Source organism: Trichomycterus rosablanca, chromosome 4, assembly GCF_030014385.1.
Source record: "Trichomycterus rosablanca isolate fTriRos1 chromosome 4, fTriRos1.hap1, whole genome shotgun sequence".
NCBI lineage: Eukaryota > Metazoa > Chordata > Actinopteri > Siluriformes > Trichomycteridae > Trichomycterus > Trichomycterus rosablanca.
This window is the reverse complement of record NC_085991.1, coordinates 27,544,686-27,562,240: the sequence shown is the minus strand read 5'-3', so window position 1 is coordinate 27,562,240 and position 17,555 is coordinate 27,544,686. Positions and strand designations below refer to the sequence as shown.

At 40.5% G+C, this 17,555-nt stretch overlaps 1 protein-coding gene across 1 annotated transcript; it reads left to right on the top strand.

Annotated features, from left to right (window-relative positions):
* The first annotated feature begins 310 nt into the window (after nucleotides 1-310).
* On the top strand, nucleotides 311-1,701 carry LOC134311904 (uncharacterized protein DDB_G0283697-like). Its single transcript, XM_062993553.1, has 3 exons — nucleotides 311-421; nucleotides 524-1,565; nucleotides 1,678-1,701. The coding sequence occupies exons 1-3, from the start codon at nucleotides 372-374 to the stop codon at nucleotides 1,699-1,701; spliced, it is 1,116 nt and encodes a 371-aa protein (XP_062849623.1). The 5' UTR covers nucleotides 311-371.
* The last annotated feature ends 15,854 nt before the right edge of the window (nucleotides 1,702-17,555 follow it).

Here is a 17,555-nt window from a genome sequence, read left to right as displayed (position 1 = left end):
CAGCATTTTCTGTAAGAGCTGTTTGTTCGTGTATGATAATACATATCAAAAAACAGAAGCACAGCACTAATCAGGCGCCCATCCACTCCTTCCCCTCTACCCTCCAGTCACTTCCTCCCAAACACAGGCGCTTGAGAACGCGCCCCGTAGAGAACAGGGGTTGCCAACGCTGTTTTTATATTACATAACTGATATTCTACTAGACAGAATTTTACAGAGACACAAAGAAACAATCAAATATCCACACTTCTAGTGACAGCTATATGTAAAATGATTTGGAGACTCCTAAGCAAGTGTTTTGAAGGGAAGAGATCATCCTGAGATCCTGATTCTGCTCAGTTTTATTCAAAAACAGATATCTGGAGACAGACATGAGGTCGATGATGGCATCTGCTGTAGAGGAGACAAGAGATGACATCAGGCAGGAATAAATACATTAGGCAGGCCACAAAAACCTATATGCCCAGTATGGTTTGACTTTCTGATGACCATTTTTCACTGTGTCCTTTTTTGGGAAAACTAGTGCAGGGAAACATGGCAAGCCAATCACCACAGAGGAGAATGTGGAACAGAGAGGTGCAGATGAGGGAGAGGAGCAGAGAAGTCCAGATGATGAGGAGGAAGAGGTGGAACAGAAAGGTGCAGATGAGGGAGAGGAGCAGAGAAGTCCAGATGATGAGGAGGAAGAGGTGGAACAGAAAGGTGCAGATGAGGGAGAGGAGCAGAGAAGTCCAGATGATGAGGAGGAAGAGGTGGAACAGAAAGGTGCAGATGAGGGAGAGAAGCAGAGAAGTCCAGATGATAATGAGGAGGAGGTGGAACAGAGAGGTGCAGATGAGGGAGAGAAGCAGAGAAGTCCAGATGATGATGATGAGGAGGAGGTGGAACAGAGAGGTGCAGATGAGGGAGAGGAGCAGAGAGCTGCAGAGGAGAGGGCTGGGACAAGGCCTTACTCAGAAGATCCATCTGAATGGCCTTCACCACATGAAATGAGCGACTCATTTAGGCAGTACATGGTTGAGAATGGCCCACAGAAATGTTCTGATGGACCATATCCAAGATCAGATAAGAGTAAAAGGCGTTTTTCCAAAGCATACTGTTTTCGTTTACTGTCTAATGGAGAGAAAGTGGAACGGGATTGGTTACTGTATTCCAAAAGTACTAACAGAGTCTATTGTTTTGCATGTAAGCTTTTTGGTGAAGCTAAAGTTGCCCTGACTACCTGTGATGTTTCAAGAGATATCATTCAAGAAATATACCCAGCAAGCCGTCTACTGAAGGGTTACAATGCTCTAGAGAAGTTAAATTTCCTCATAAAGGAGAATCTTGATTTGGTGTTTCCAAATTTGACAGTAGCCCTTAGAGTATTCCTGACCATGCCTCTGACCGTTGCATCTGCCGAGAGATCATTTAGCAAGCTGAAGCTCATCAAAACATACCTTCGTTCGAGTATGAGCAATGATCGCTTGACCCAGTTAGCAGTGATCTCAATTGAAAACAATGTGGCGCGGTCTATTTCATTTGATAGTATTCTTGACAAATGGGCAAGTGCAAAAGCACGACATGTAACAATTTAGTTACAACTCTTTTTAAAAATCTTACATAGAGTCCAGGCTGTTGTTCAGATTTGCCGTTACATATTTTTACTTAGACTGTTTTTTGTTTGTGATGTTTCAGAAGATCACCTGCTGTAATATGTAACGAAAGAACACAATAAAAGTGTACAATATACAGTGTATCACAAAAGTGAGTACACCCCTCACATTTCTGCAGATATTTAAGTATATCTTTTCATGGGACAACACTGACAAAATGAAAATTTGACACAATGAAAAGTAGTCTGTGTGCAGCTTATATAACAGTGTAAATTTATTCTTCCCTCAAAATAACTCAAAATACAGCCATTAATGTCTAAACCACCGGCAACAAAAGTGAGTACACCCCTAAGAGACTACACCCCTAAATGTCCAAATTGAGCACTGCTTGTCATTTTCCCTCCAAAATGTCATGTGATTTGTTAGTGTTACTAGGTCTCAGGTATGCATAGGGAGCAGGTGTGTTCAATTTAGTAGTACAGCTCTCACACTCTCTCATACTGGTCACTGAAAGTTCCAACATGGCACCTCATGGCAAAGAACTCTCTGAGGATCTTAAAAGACGAATTGTTGCGCTACATGAAGATGGCCAAGGCTACAAGAAGATTGCCAACACCCTGAAACTGAGCTGCAGCACAGTGGCCAAGATCATCCAGCGTTTTAAAAGAGCAGGGTCCACTCAGAACAGACCTCGCGTTGGTCGTCCAAAGAAGCTGAGTGCACGTGCTCAGCGTCACATCCAACTGCTGTCTTTGAAAGATAGGTGCAGGAGTGCTGTCAGCATTGCTGCAGAGATTGAAAAGGTGGGGGGTCAGCCTGTCAGTGCTCAGACCATACGCCGCACACTACATCAAATTGGTCTGCATGGCTGTCACCCCAGAAGGAAGCCTCTTCTGAAGTCTTTACACAAGAAAGCCCGCAAACAGTTTGCTGAAGACATGTCAACAAAGGACATGGATTACTGGAACCATGTCCTATGGTCTGATGAGACCAAGATTAATTTGTTTGGTTCAGATGGTCTCAAGCATGTGTGGTGGCAATCAGGTGAGAAGTACAAAGATAAGTGTGTCATGCCTACAGTCAAGCATGGTGGTGGGAATGCCATGGTCTGGGGCTGCATGAGTGCAGCAGGTGTTAGGGAGTTACATTTCATTGAGGGACACATGAACTCCAATATGTACTGTGAAATACTGAAGCAGAGCATGATCCCCTCCCTCCGGAAACTGGGTCGCAGGGCAGTGTTCCAGCATGATAATGACCCCAAACACACCTCTAAGACGACCACTGCTTTATTGAAGAGGCTGAGGGTAAAGGTGATGGACTGGCCAAGCATGTCTCCAGACCTAAACCCAATAGAACATCTTTGGGGCATCCTCAAGCGGAAGGTGGAGGAGCGCAAAGTCTCGAATATCCGCCAGCTCCGTGATGTCGTCATGGAGGAGTGGAAAAGCATTCCAGTGGCAACCTGTGAAGCTCTGGTAAACTCCATGCCCAGGAGAGTTAAGGCAGTTCTGGGAAATAATGGTGGCCACACAAAATATTGACACTTCAGGAACTTTCACTAAGAAGTGTACTCACTTTTGTTGCCGGTGGTTTAGACATTAATGGCTGTATATTGAGTTATTTTGAGGGAAGAATAAATTTACACTGTTATATAAGCTGCACACAGACTACTTTTCATTGTGTCAAAGTGACATTTTGCCAGTGTTGTCCCATGAAAAGATATACTTAAATATCTGCAGAAATGTGAGGGGTGTACTCACTTTTGTGATACACTGTATGTCTTGTATTTTATTAAGGGGGGGGGGGGGGGGTTGGGTTGGGGGGGGGGGGGGCGCCGATAATATGTTTGCATACACCTCAGAAAGTATGTAGTTGCACCCCTGCATGTATATACTGTATATCCTCCCTATGTTGTTGATGGTGTAATTTTTGTGTGATTTGCTGCCGTCTTGGCCAGGGCTCACTTGTAAAAGAGATTTTAATCTCAATGTGACTTCCCTGGTTAAATAAAGGTTAATAATAATAATAATAATAATAATAATAAATTGTCACAATTGTAAGTCATTTTGGATCAATCCTGAATGGCACTGGTCGTGTTAAGGTCACACCTGGTACTCTGCTCTTCAGAAGCATCTTATGTGCTTCAGAGGTTTGATGTTATATTTTGAAAAACCAACCCCAGTTATTTATGTTAAACTTAACAGAATTTAAAAACTTATGTCTGGAGTTCGTTGGAATATTCACTAGCACACTAGTCCGAATGTCAGCTCTGTTACCGGTTGGCTGGGCACCCCCTAGCAAAATTGGCCACTAGTCTGCTAGGTGGGCAAAGACTGGACTAAAAAAAGGGGGGTGTGGTCTTCAACGTTGAGTAAGGACACTGGTTAGTAGCCCTGGCGCCTGTACAAAAGTGTAGAAACGCTGTGATCAGCGTGTGACTCTCCGTATGCGAGACTGGTCTCATGTACAAATCCACCGTCCTGACATATTTATCTCTTTAAAGAGAGAGAGTCACAAGTGGTAGTCAATCAAACTCATTATGACATTGTTAAAGTAAAGAGACATAGGATGTCAGATTGAACTGACTTTTTAAAAAGCCTTATCTAAGGGCAGTTGTAGCCTAGCAGGTAAGGTACTGGACTAGTAATCGAAAGGTCGCTGGTTCACGCCCCACCACTGCCAGGTTGCGACAGTTGGGCCGTTAAGCAAGGCCCTTAACCCTCAATTGCTTAGACAGTTTACTGTCACAGTACTGTAAGTTGCTTTGGATAAAAGCGTCTGCTAAATGCCGCAAATGTAAAATCATATTATATATTAAATATATTGATTATGTTAGACACAGTCACAAAATAGTCTTGAGTAAACCTTTGCTAGCCACCTATACTTTTTGCTCTTCCAGTGTACAATGTTTCACACAGCCTTATTAGATATAAAACAAAATGCTCATCAAACCTTTACTAGCCCAACTGTTCTTGGCCAGTCAGAAGCATTTGATACCACAACAATAGGCTTATAAAATGATTATTTGTGCAATATTCATCTAACCCACCACATGCTACTTCAGTTCTTATGAAGAAAAAAAATATCTGAGTAATATTTGTATTTATAAACACAAACTTCATTCCTCATTTTTGCCTTATAATTTACCTGGCAGAACAGAACAAGACTGACACTGCTTGGGGTTTGGCGCTGAATCTGAATATGTAAGATGGGAGACAGAGAGTGGTATGTCTGCCAATGTGACAGATGGACAATTAATCTGAGCTAAGATGGCATCTTGGCCTGAATACGAATCACAGGATACAGCGCTGGACTTAAAGACAATGAACAATCATGTTTCTTGGTAAATAAAGCCCAGTTTTTTTAATAAAACAAATCAACATTGATGAAAGGGCATGAGTGTTCATCCATATGGGTAACCTCTCAATCATTTCCTGAAACAAGATGAGTAATACAGTTACATTATTATAGAATCTGGATTGGCAAAAACAACATGTTTACACTGTTTCTTTCCAACCGTTCAATATTGCTTGAATGTTTAATGCTGGATTTAAACAGAACTTGTGAATTTATGCTTTCAAAATTGGAAGTCAAACACGATGATTTTATTGGTCAAAGTAACAAGAACACTGTTGCTAGGCAACTGGCAATACGGATGTGAATGACTCCTTGCTTCCTGGCTACGTAGGGTTGCTATTCACTAACATATTAGCTAGCTAGCAAGCGCTGTTGAGGGTTAGGTCTTTAAACTATATTTACACTGTACTCAACCATATTTAATATCTTTGAGAAACATTAAAAGACTTCTAACTTGAAGCAATTTTCTACAACTTAACATCAGTGCATATATACACGATCAGACAGAACATTATGACCACCTTCTTAATATTGTGTTAGTCCCCATTTAGCTGCCAAAACAGCCCTGGCCCGTCGAGGCATAGACTCCACTAGACCCCTGAAGGTGTGCTGTGGTATCTGGCACCAAGATGTTAGCAGCAGATCCTTTAACTCCTGTAAGTTGTGAGGTGGGGCCTCCATGGACCAGACCTGTTTGTCCAGCACATCCCACAGCTTGATTGGATTGAGATCTGGGGAATCTGGAGGCCAAGTCAACACCCCAAACTCGTTGTTGTGCCCCTCAAACCATTCCTGAAGCATTTTTGCTTTGTGGCAGGGTGCATTATCCTGCTGAAAGAGGCTCCAGCCATCAGGTAATACCGATTCCATGAAGGGGTTTACATAGTTTGCAACAATGCTGGTGGTACTTGTCAAAGTAACATCCACATGGATGGCAGAACCCAAGGTTTCCTAGGAGAACACTGCCTTTGCTTGCTTGACTTTCTCCCATAGTGCATCCTGATTTGCCCCTTGTCAAACTCGCTCAAATCCTTACGCTTGCCCATTTTTCCTGCTTCTAACACATGAACTTTAAGGATAAAATGTTCACTTGCTGCCTAATATATCCCACCCACTAGCAGGGGTGCCGTGATGAACAGATAATCAGTGTTATTCACTTCACCTGTCTGTGGCCATAATGTTATGCCTAGTCGGTATCTATCTATCTATCTATCTATCTATCTATCTATCTATCTATCTATCTATCTATCTATCTATATTTATATATAGATTAATTGGTAAAATGACTACCAATTTTAGCACTTATTGTTTAATCTAACAGAGAAATGCAGTGCCTTTGGGGAAAGTGGATCAGTTCAGTAAATGCTCTTACAATTATTGGTTTTCAATAAAAGTGCATGAAATCTCTGAAACGTGTTCATTTGAAAGGGTATGTGAATGCTGTATGTGAAATGAAGTGCTGTAATTGGAGTATCTCTTATCTTCCACTCATATGATGCTGCACTCACTCTCGTCTCCACAGGTGTTCAATGATTGTACTACTGGTCATGAAAGCTCTTGCTTAATTAGCCTGTTTATGTTTATTCTTTTAACATAATTAAAATAAACACAGCCTTTAGGTTCAGATACACTCAGCCGACGTTTTCTCAATAACAGGAAACACAATAGCTAGACTAAGCCAATTTATCTTTTTATATGCACTTAAAATGTTTTATTTTAGTATGTAAATTAATTCTTTTTAAACTAGGCCTACACTTTGTGAAGTCTGTAAACCTTTTTACCTGCTTTGTGTTTGAAACACATTCTGACTAAACAAATAACACAGAATCAGTGTTTTTGGAATGGACCGTTAAAAGTCCATACAACAAAGTGTTGTTGTATGAGCTAAAGAGCAAACAGTACTGAATTATACAACCCAAATTAGACAAAGTTGGGACAGCATGGAAAATGCAAATAATATAAAAACACAGAGTTTCTTACATTTACTTTGACTTTTATTTGATTGCAGACAGGATTTGAACCTGATATATTTCATGTTTTGTCTGCTCAACTTCATTTCATTTATTAATAAACATCCATTTCAGGTCTGCAACACATTCCAAATAAAAGTTGGGACAGTAAAGCATTTACCACTTTGTAATGTTGCCATTCCCTGTCACCGCACTTAAAAGACATTTTGGCACCGAGGATACCAAGTGATTTAGTGTTTCAGGTTTTATTTTGTTCCATTCTTCCTGCAAACACGTCTTAAGATGTGCAACAGTACGGGGTCAAACTTCTCCACACATTCTCTATTAGGGACAGGTCAGGACTGAGGCAGGCCAGTCCTGTACCCGTACCCTTTTCTTCCGCAGCCATGCCTTTGTAATGTGTGCATCCTCTGATCATCTTTGCTCATCAAAGACTCAAAGTCTTTCCTGGATGCTGCTTTTGTACCAAACCATGATTACAATCACCTGTTGACATCACCTGTTTGGAATCACATCATTATTTAGTTTTTTCACCTCATTACTAGCCCGAAATTGCCCCCATCCAAACTTTTTTGGAATGTGTTACAGGCCTGAAATGCAGGAATGGAGACAAAACATGAAATATCTTGGGTTCAAACTGTCTGTAATCAAATAAAAGTAAATGTAAGGAATGTAAGGAATATTTGCATTTTCCATACTGTCCCAACAATTTCTGATTTGGGGTTGTACTATATATTGTGTTAGAATAAGTTAACGCACAGTCATTAGAAATGCTCCTTTAAAACATTTTTCTCCAGCTGTGTCTATTTCTGTTAAAAACAAAATACTAGCATATAATAGCTCAAATTATTTATAGACTGTTTAAGAATCAGTTAGTTTTTCAAGTTTTTTAAAACAGAAGTTATAAAGTAATTTCTGGATAATAAATAAACAGCTTTTGAACGATGATAATCATCTCATTTCTGATGGAAAATCAGTCACCTGAATTTTCTTTCACATCTGGAACAAAAAGGCATCTGTCTAATATATTTGACTTTGTTATAGTGAAATTGATCTAGCCACAAGAGGGCAGAAACCTGATTGCTGTCAGACCTCCACAACACGGATCATTTGTTTAATTTCATGTGTTACTTATTTGGATAAGAAAAAATTGCATGTCCATATACACCAATCAGTCATAACATTAAAACCACCTCCTTGTTTTTACACTCACTGTTCTCATTTTATCAGCTCCACTTACCATATAGAAGCACTTTGTAGTTCTACAATTACTGACTGTAGACCATCTGTTTCTCTACATACCTTATTAGCCTGCTTTCACCCTGTTCTTCAATGGTCAGGACTCTTCCAGGACCACCACAGAGCAGGTATTATTTGGGTGGTGGATCATTCTCAGCACTGCAGTGACACTGACATAATGTTGGTGTGTTAGTGTGTGTTGTGCTGGTATGAGTGGATTAGACACAGCAGCACTAATGACGTTTTTAAACACCTCACTGTCACTGCTGGACTGAGAATAGTCCACCAACCAAAAATATATCCAGCCAACAGCGCCCCATGGGCAGCATCCTGTGACCGCTGGTTAAGGTCTAGAAGATGACCAACTCAAACAGCAGCAATAGATGAGCGATCGTCTCTGACTTTACATCTACAAGGTGGACCAACTAGGTAGGAGTGTCTAATAGAGTGGACACAGTATTTAAAAACGCGATCAGCATTGCTGTGTCTGATCCACTCGTACCAGCACAACACACACTAACACACCCAGGGTATCTGCAGGTATTGGGAAATTAAATTTAAGACTTTTTAAGACTTTTTAATACCACTCTGAGACAAAAATTAAGACCACTGTCGGAGTACCAAAGCAGCAAAAAGCACACATTAACTTTATTGTAAGCATGCGAGTGCTGTATTTTCTGTTTAACCAATATTTAATGATTTAAACTTAAATGAACAGTTTTGTATAAACCACTGAAAACAATTTTTGCTTTAAGAGTAGTCATGGAGCCGAAACGTTGTTCGGGCGTCTGGTGCTTGTGCTGCCGTAGCTAATGCTGATGTCTGGAATGAAGTAGTGCTCTTTGGAGCACTGGAAGAGACCGAACAGTACTGGTGAATGCTGGGTGTCTGATAGCGAGTTTTTGCCACCGCTTTGTGTTTCTCGCACGTCTGTGCATGTGCGATTCCACAGCTTTTATTCCCATCGTACCAAGCTTGAAGATCTTCTTGCACAGTGTACAACGCGCTTCGTACGGATTGCCTTGAACTGGATTTAACCATCAAGCAAAATTGGGGTTATCCAACCAGTTATTATTAAATTTACACTTCCCCATGCCAGCAGTGGTGTTTAGCAAGTAATGAGCATAAGGTTACCTCAAATTAGCACCCCTCGAACCATTAAGACCGTCCGCCATTTAAACAGTTAAACAACTTGCATATGAAATCTGGAAATTACGAGATACAATCCGCGAAAATAAAACCAAAATTATATTTACACTGTGTGGCATTTTTAAGACCAGTGGCAGATGAATTCAAGACTTTTTAAGACAAATTAAGGCCTTTTTTTAAGATAAACGAATTTAAGACTTTTTAAGAATCCGCGGACACCCTGACACCACCACCATGTCAGTGTCAATGCAGTGCTGAGAATCATCCACCACCTAAATAATACCTACTCTGTGGTGGTCCTGACCATTGAAGAACAGGGTGAAAGCAGGCTAAAAAGGTATGTAGAGAAACAGATGGAGTACAGTCAGTAATTGTAGAACTACAAAGTGCTTCTATATGGTAAGTGGAGCTGATAAAATGGACAGTGAGTGTAGAAACAAGGAGGTGGTCATAATGTTATGCCTGATCGGTAAATGCATGTCCATATATTGTTGTTACAATAATCTGAGCCTTTCAGTTGTACTGGAAGATAGTTGCATAACTCAAAATGTGAAAATGAAGTAACTCTGAATTCTGCATACAGTTTAAACAAGCTTTGCTTATGAATTACAGGGTAACGATTACTGAATTGTAAAAAGATAAAAACAATGTAAAACTGTAAACGCAGGTGTTGAGTCTACCAATTTCCTCAGTTTTTGTTGCTAATTAGTGGTTTGTTCTTTGGATTTGACAAAAGAATTATTCTCACTTGCCCTGCTGTTAAACAGAAATTTCAAAGCATATTTCACTCCATATTCTAGTTATTTTTCAAAACCCTAATCTTGTCGTCCAGATGGTCTAAGTCTTTTTCTGATATAATTGGCTATAAATCTGGTGTGAGTTACAGCCTAACACATTGCAAAGACAGGTGCACATTTCTATTTTTTTCTGAGTGGCCTACGCTTTTTGACAAGCTCCTATCATCCCACATGTCCATTGCAAAAACAAAAAGACAGAAAAAAATCAATAGCATTTTTCCTCTGCAGACCCCGTATCAATGAATCTCTAACCTTGAATTATGAATTTGTGTTGCACAAAGTTTGTGTTGCACGGCTGACGCATGTCCATGTCAGTCTTACACAGGTGTGTTACCTCACATATGTTTCTTCAGATCTGATAACAGATTTTGAGAATCCAGAGGAGAGATGAGAGAGAATGCACATTTTGATGTGACAGTCAAAGGAAAACTGTAGAAAAAAATCAAGGATAGCAGGTCATGGCTGTTCAAAGAGATTGATAGGGGAAATGGCTTGAGGATATGGTGAACATCAAGCCCGACCCTGGGACTCATTCTCCCTATTTGCTCTTCACTGTCTGTGATTCCCTGTTGGAGCCATCTGGCTTATTCTCTCTCTTATTCCCACTCAACATATTGTCATTCTTTCCTCCCCCATCCCACTCATTCCTGCCAATCTGTCCCCTACCTATGCCAGCCGGGCATGAGTGCTCGTATGTAAGTGTGGGAGAAAAAAAGACAGTCAGGGAGCGCAATAGTCAATCAGAACTCTTTTAAATGATCTCAGTTGTCTGTTCCCCTCTTAATCACAAAAATCCACTACTTAGGAACTTAAAAGGCCACAAAAAGGAAGCAGACGGAGGTGTGGGAAAGGGTGTTGTGGTGGGGGGTACTTAATAGCACATCCTTCTCCTTGCCATACTTAAAAGTAAGTGAAATGCAAAGGTGGGAAAAGTAGCAAAGTCCTTACTCAGGTAAAAAAGATGCTATAATGGCAATGTTGGTGATGAACCATTGGGTTTAAATGTTTAAAAACAAAATAAATACACTCTATCTATCCATCTCTTCCTCCCTCCCTCCCTCCCTATATCCATCCCTCCCTCCCTCCCTATATCCATCCCTCCCTCCCTATATCCATCCCTCCCTATATCCATCCCTATATCCATCCCTATATCCATCCCTATATCCATCCATCCATCCATCCATCCATCCATCCCTATCCATCCATCCATCCATATCTATCCATCCATCCATCCATCCATCCATCCCTATCCATCTATCCCTATCTATCTATCCCCATCTATCCATCCATCCATCCATCCATCCATCCCTATCCATCTATCCCTATCTATCCATCCATCCATCCATCCATCCATCCCTATCCATCCATCCCTATCTATCTATCTATCCATCCATCCATATCCATCCATCCATCCCTATCTATCCATCCATCCATCCATCCATATCTATCTATCCATCCATCCATCCCTATCTATCCATCCATCCATCCATCCATCTCTCCCTCTCTCCCTATATCCATCCATCCATCTCCATCCATCTCTGTCTGTCTGTCTATCCATCCATCCATTAATCTATCCATCCATCTCTATCTGTCTGTCTATCCATCCGTCCGTCCGTCCGTCCGTCCATTAGTCTGTCTGTCTATCTATCATCTATATATCCGTCTGTTTGTCTGTCCATCTATCATCTATCTATCCATCCATCTCTATCTATCTGTCTGTCTGTCTGTCCATCCATCTCTATCTATCTGGCTGTCTGTCTATCTATCCATCCACCCATTCATTCATCCATCTCTACCTGTCTGTCTGTCTGTCAGTCTATCCATCCATCCATCTATCTATTGATCAATCTAAAGAGAGTAACTCTTTGTAAAAGTTCTGTCTTTGTTGTGAAACAGGAATATCCTGAACAGGCCTTAATATCTTGCAGGGCTTCAGCCACCTCCCTACAGACATGCCCAATCATGTCTCTCTGGAGGCCCAGCTGGCCAATAGCACAGATGATGTTTTAACATAGATCTCAGATCTCATAGATCTCGCCACCAAATTGCCACTTATAATGTGTACTATTTTAATGTATTAACCATTAATTAAGCTTTAATTTATTACTGGAACAGCACAGTGGAATAGCAGGTTGAGTTGCATGCTGCATGGCACCAGAGTCAACCTGCTTGACCTTTGCCTAAATGAATGGTCCCTTTAATTCTCTATCATTAGTGCTGAGATATCTAAACCGATTCGATTTGGGGATTAGAGCTCACTAGGTTTGAGAGGGGGCATTGACCTTTAAAGGTGGTTCTTAATATAAGAAAGCAATGGATGAATCTTTAAACAGACTTAAAGGTTTTCCCAAATAGTAGACAGAATGCTGTGGTCACACTTCTGGTCAGATATATTCATCTCCAAACCGTGTCTTATTAAATGGCTTTGAAGGGGGGCAGAGACTGACCTGTGTCAGGCATGAATGGCATAGCATTTTGGAAATCCTTGCTCAATAGATTAGAGAGCAAAGGTGAGCTGTCCATCTATTCAATGCTTTCTTTCTCTTTCTGTCTCACACTTCTATTCACCTCCCTGTATCAACTCCCCTGTATCCACTCCCTACCCGTGACCCCTCCACCTCCCCCAGTATTCATCATGCTGGCACTCACTTGAGAGAAATCAGTGTGTAATGAATGGCCAATCACAAAAGATGGAGACACTAGCAGAGTGGAAAATAACCAATCAAATGTAAGTGTTTCATCTGGCCCCCTGCACCAGGTCATCCATATGGGCACACTATGCCACCTTCTGCCCATGTGCATGTGTTTGTGTGTGAGAAAGAGAAAAAATACAGAATGTGTGAGAGGCAAGTCAGCAGCTGTGCTGAGATGAAAGCAACATACAACAGAGAGCTTATGCCAGCCAGAGCCCGAGGAATTAATGGTCAGATATTTCCACTCCAGAGTTTCTTTGTGTAGAAATGTAAATATAATTCTTTTTGTTTCAATATTAATTTGGAGTCATAATTTCTCACAACTCAACCTTAATTTTTGTGCACTTGCTAGTAATAAAAAATGCTGTAGTAGTAGTCTGCACAGTTGTAGTTGGAATATTGTCCCTGTAGTTAATATTTGACAAGTTGGCTAGCCAACAAACATCTAAAAGACAAATAATTTACACAATGAGAAGATGATTGGTAGCAGTAGCAAAGGCTGACTCTTAAACATAGGCCCACCCCAAGACTACATCTTAAAGGCTTAGAATGCCTACTTTGTGCTGCTGTGTCTGATCCACTCATACCAGCACAACACACACTAACACACCACCACCATGTCAGTGTCACTGCAGTGCTGAGAATAACCCACCACCTAAATAATACCTGCTCTGTGGTGGTCCTGTGGGAGTCCTGACCATTGACGAAAAGGGTGAAAGCAGGCTAAAAAAGTATGTAGATGGACTACAGTCAGTAATTGTAGAACTACAAAGTGCTCCTATATGGTAAGTGGAGCTGATAAAATGGACAATGTGTGTAGAAACAAGGAGGTGGTTTTAATGTTATGGTTGATCAGTGTACACTGATCGAACATGAGCACTCTAGCAAGAAAGGTCCATACATCCTGCTCCTAAGCTTACAAGACATTCTTCACACATTCACAAAGGGATATTTAAACCAGCAAAACTGAACATCTGGAGCTGCAAAATAGTCACAAGCAGAACTTTTTTTGAAGCTCTGCTGTCATCCTTACCACACCAGCTAAGACTGTTCTGACCAGTCAACCTTCTTCTATTGCTCTGATGTTTAGTGCCCATTGATGGTTGACAGGAGTTAGCATAGGCACTTTGACTGACCTATACTACGCAGGCCCATATACAGAGGTGTTTGATGCACAGTGTTGACACATTCACCACATCACCAGTATTAAAATTATTTACAATCTGAGCCAGACTAGCTCCTCTGTAGGTCCGTACCAGACTCAATAGCTTTTATGTTCTTTGGCATCTGTGATTCTTGAGTGCGCAATAACTATGGTGGTTTGTGGCTTGTCCATCCTCAGACAACTGACTGTGGGTGACAACCTCAGCTTCTTGTGAACACCTTCTGCTGCCATAATCTTTTGGCAAAGTCACTTGGGTCACTATGCCTGATTATATCTGCTGTACCCAACACATGTACTACAAGTACCTGACTGTGACAAGCACAACTGTTACACCATATACATTACCATGTAAATTTTTTGGGGGTGGTCCTAATGTTTTGGCTGATTGGTGCATGTTTATTAACTGCCTAGTTAACTTTACGATGCCCATCATTCAAGTAATGCTTTGCAATTCTATAAGGACTCGTATATGTGTAACTTTATACCATCTTTCATACACAGCTCACAGTTCCAAAATTCCCATAGCTTCATGACATAAAACACCCCCGCTCCATCAAAACATACACACACAGACACACACACCCTCTCAGCGGGCCCCACAGATACACACACATCCTCCCAGCCCTCCCCTCTGTGAGAACCCACTCTCATCTTAATGAGTGTAGAATTGGAAATCAGGCCTGATTATTTTTCAAGCACTCGCCTGAAGGCATGTAAGCGCTGTATAGAGGAGCCAGGCCCTGCGAAGTCATACGTTTTTCTCTTCTTTCAATGTGAGGGCATCAGGCTTTCACAAAGCCCTCGTTAGCTGATGTGTATCCTCTTGTTTCCCCATCTAACCTCTTTACTAAGCAGCAGCTGATTTTGAATGGGGGCTGGGGCAGTAATTGAAGAGATCCTTGGAGAAGAGGCATGGTACAGGAGGTTTTGAAGTTTAATGTTGCAGTGCTTAGAGCATCTGCTATGGTCTGGAAACGTGCTGCACCGTTTATGTTAAACTGGTATTGAACCAGTATACAGTTCAATTAAAGTAAGTAGTTAGGTAGTAAATAAGTAGTTATTTATTTATTTATTTATTAGAAGTTTAACATCATGTTTTACTCACTTTTGGTTACATTCATGACAGGACAGTTAGTCACTGGTCACACAAGATCCACCAGTTGAGGTGTTTAATGTCAAACACAGTCAATTCACTTCACATCACTTCACATGTCTTTGGACTGTGGGAGGAAACCGGAGCCCACACAGACACGGGGAGAACGCACACAGAAAGAACTTGTACTGCTCCACCTGGGAATGGAACCCAGGACCTTCTTGCTGTGAGGTGACAGTGATATCCACCGAGCCACAATGCTGCCCAAATAAGTACAGTAGTTAAGTAAAATTGTCCAGATATAAGCACATTTTTTTTACATGCATAGAGAAATGCTGAAGAGAAATTGTGCAATCTTTATATAGTAAAGAGGCTATTAATCAAGTTACAAAGGTGAGAGATAGACAGATTTATGTCATAGCGGTTTTGCAGTTATTGCATCTGGAGGAAGTCACACAGTACTGTATCAAAAATTCCTTAATCTGAGCTTAATCCTGTCAATATCACCCCCAGATTAAGAATTGTGGACACATAAAAATTGAAGAGAGAGTAAATTAAATGAAGAGACAAATTTCATAAAGTTTTTCAAAAGATTTCATACTGAAACGAACTTTAAATGACTGATATCAAAGTGGAGAACTATTTTAGTTATTGCTCATTTTTTGACTTATTGCATCAATAACTATATTGTATTGTTTATACACCGATCAGCCATAACATTAAAACCACCTCCTTGTTTCTACACTTACTATTCATTTTATCAGCTCCACTTACCATATAGAAGCACTTTGTAGTTCTACAATTACTGACTGTAGACCATCTGTTTCTCTGCATGCTTCGTTAGCCCCCTTTCATGCTGTTCTTCAATGGTCAGGACTCTCCCAGGACCACTACAGAGCAGGTATTATTTGGGTGGTGGATGATTCTCAGCACTGCAGTGACACTGACATGGTGGTGGTGTGTTAGTGTGTGTTGTGCTGGTATGATAAGATACAACAATGCTGATGGAGTTTTTAAACACCTCACTATCACTGCTGGAGAATAGTCCACCAACCTAAAAAATATCCAGCCAACAGCACCCCATGGGCAGCGTCCTGTGACCACTGATGAAGGTCTAGAAGATGACCAACTCAAACAGCAGCAATAGATGAGCGATCGTCTCTGACTTTACATCTACAAGGTGGACCAACTAGGTAGGAGTGTCTAATAGAGTGGACAGTGACTGGACACGGTATTTAAAAACTCCAGCAGTGCTGCTGTGTCTGATCCTTTCATTCCAGCACAACACACACTAACACACCACCACCATGTCAGTGTCACTGCAGTGCTGAGAATGATCCTCAGAAAAAAGTTGGGACAAAAAAAAAAAAACTATGTATTTTTTCTGACCACAATTCACGTTTCCACTGTGTGATGGTCCATCCCAGATGCCTCAGAGCCAGAGAACTCAACACTGCTTCTGGCTATGGTTAAAATAAGTTTGCTTTTTTTGCACAGTAAAGTGGTATTTGTGAATGTAACTCTGTATTGTAGTGCCTGACAAAGGTTTGCCAAAGTAATCCCTTGCCCATGTGGTTATATCAGCTATTAATGAATGATAATTCCTGAAGCAGTGCAGTTCGAAAGATCTGAGAAAACGGCTGTTCGGCTTAGACTTGAGCCCTTATTTTTATGCCCTAAAATTACTCCAGATCCTCTCAATTGTTTAATAATATTATGCACTGTAGAGAGAGAAATGTGTAAATTTCTTCCAATCTTTCTTTGAGAAATCTTGTTTTTAAACATTCTCACTTTTGAAAATTTAAACCCAAATTGCCTTGTATAAATTTGTTGGAATGTGTTGCAGGCCTGAAATGCAGGAATAGAGGTATATTAACAAATGAAACATGACCAGACAAAACATGAAATATCTAGGGTTCCTACTGTTTGCAATGAAATACAAATCTAAGGAAATATAGGAGGTCATTATTTTTTATTCATTTGCATTTACTATACAGTCCCAACTTTTTCTGATTTGGAGGTTGTATTTACACAGACAGTACAGATTAATCCATTTTAGATTAAGAAATTTGGAAAAGAACAGCCTACTGTCTGTGCTTATTTTTTATTAGTTGGGGTACCTGTCACCTTTTCCCTTGAACCATAAATCTTGGATGAGTGTGAGCAAATTTAATCTAATTCAAATTCTTCTGGGTAATTTTACAAGCTTAACAAGCTTTTTCTACATTTTAAAATGTAGAATTTTTGTAAAATTTTATTTTTAGTTATATTTTATTACAGATTGTATATTACTTGTAAGTACTGCTTATGTGTGTCGGAGGCTTCAAAAGCGTTTGCTGTATTATTTTTTTTCTGATAAGAAAGATTCAGGAGTTGCTATTATAATTTCAGACAAAATAAATAAATAATGAAATCATGGGTTTCAGTGTGTGACATCCTTTAGGTGAAAATCAATTTTGGCCCAGTGCTCTTTGACCTGATGTTATATCAAGAG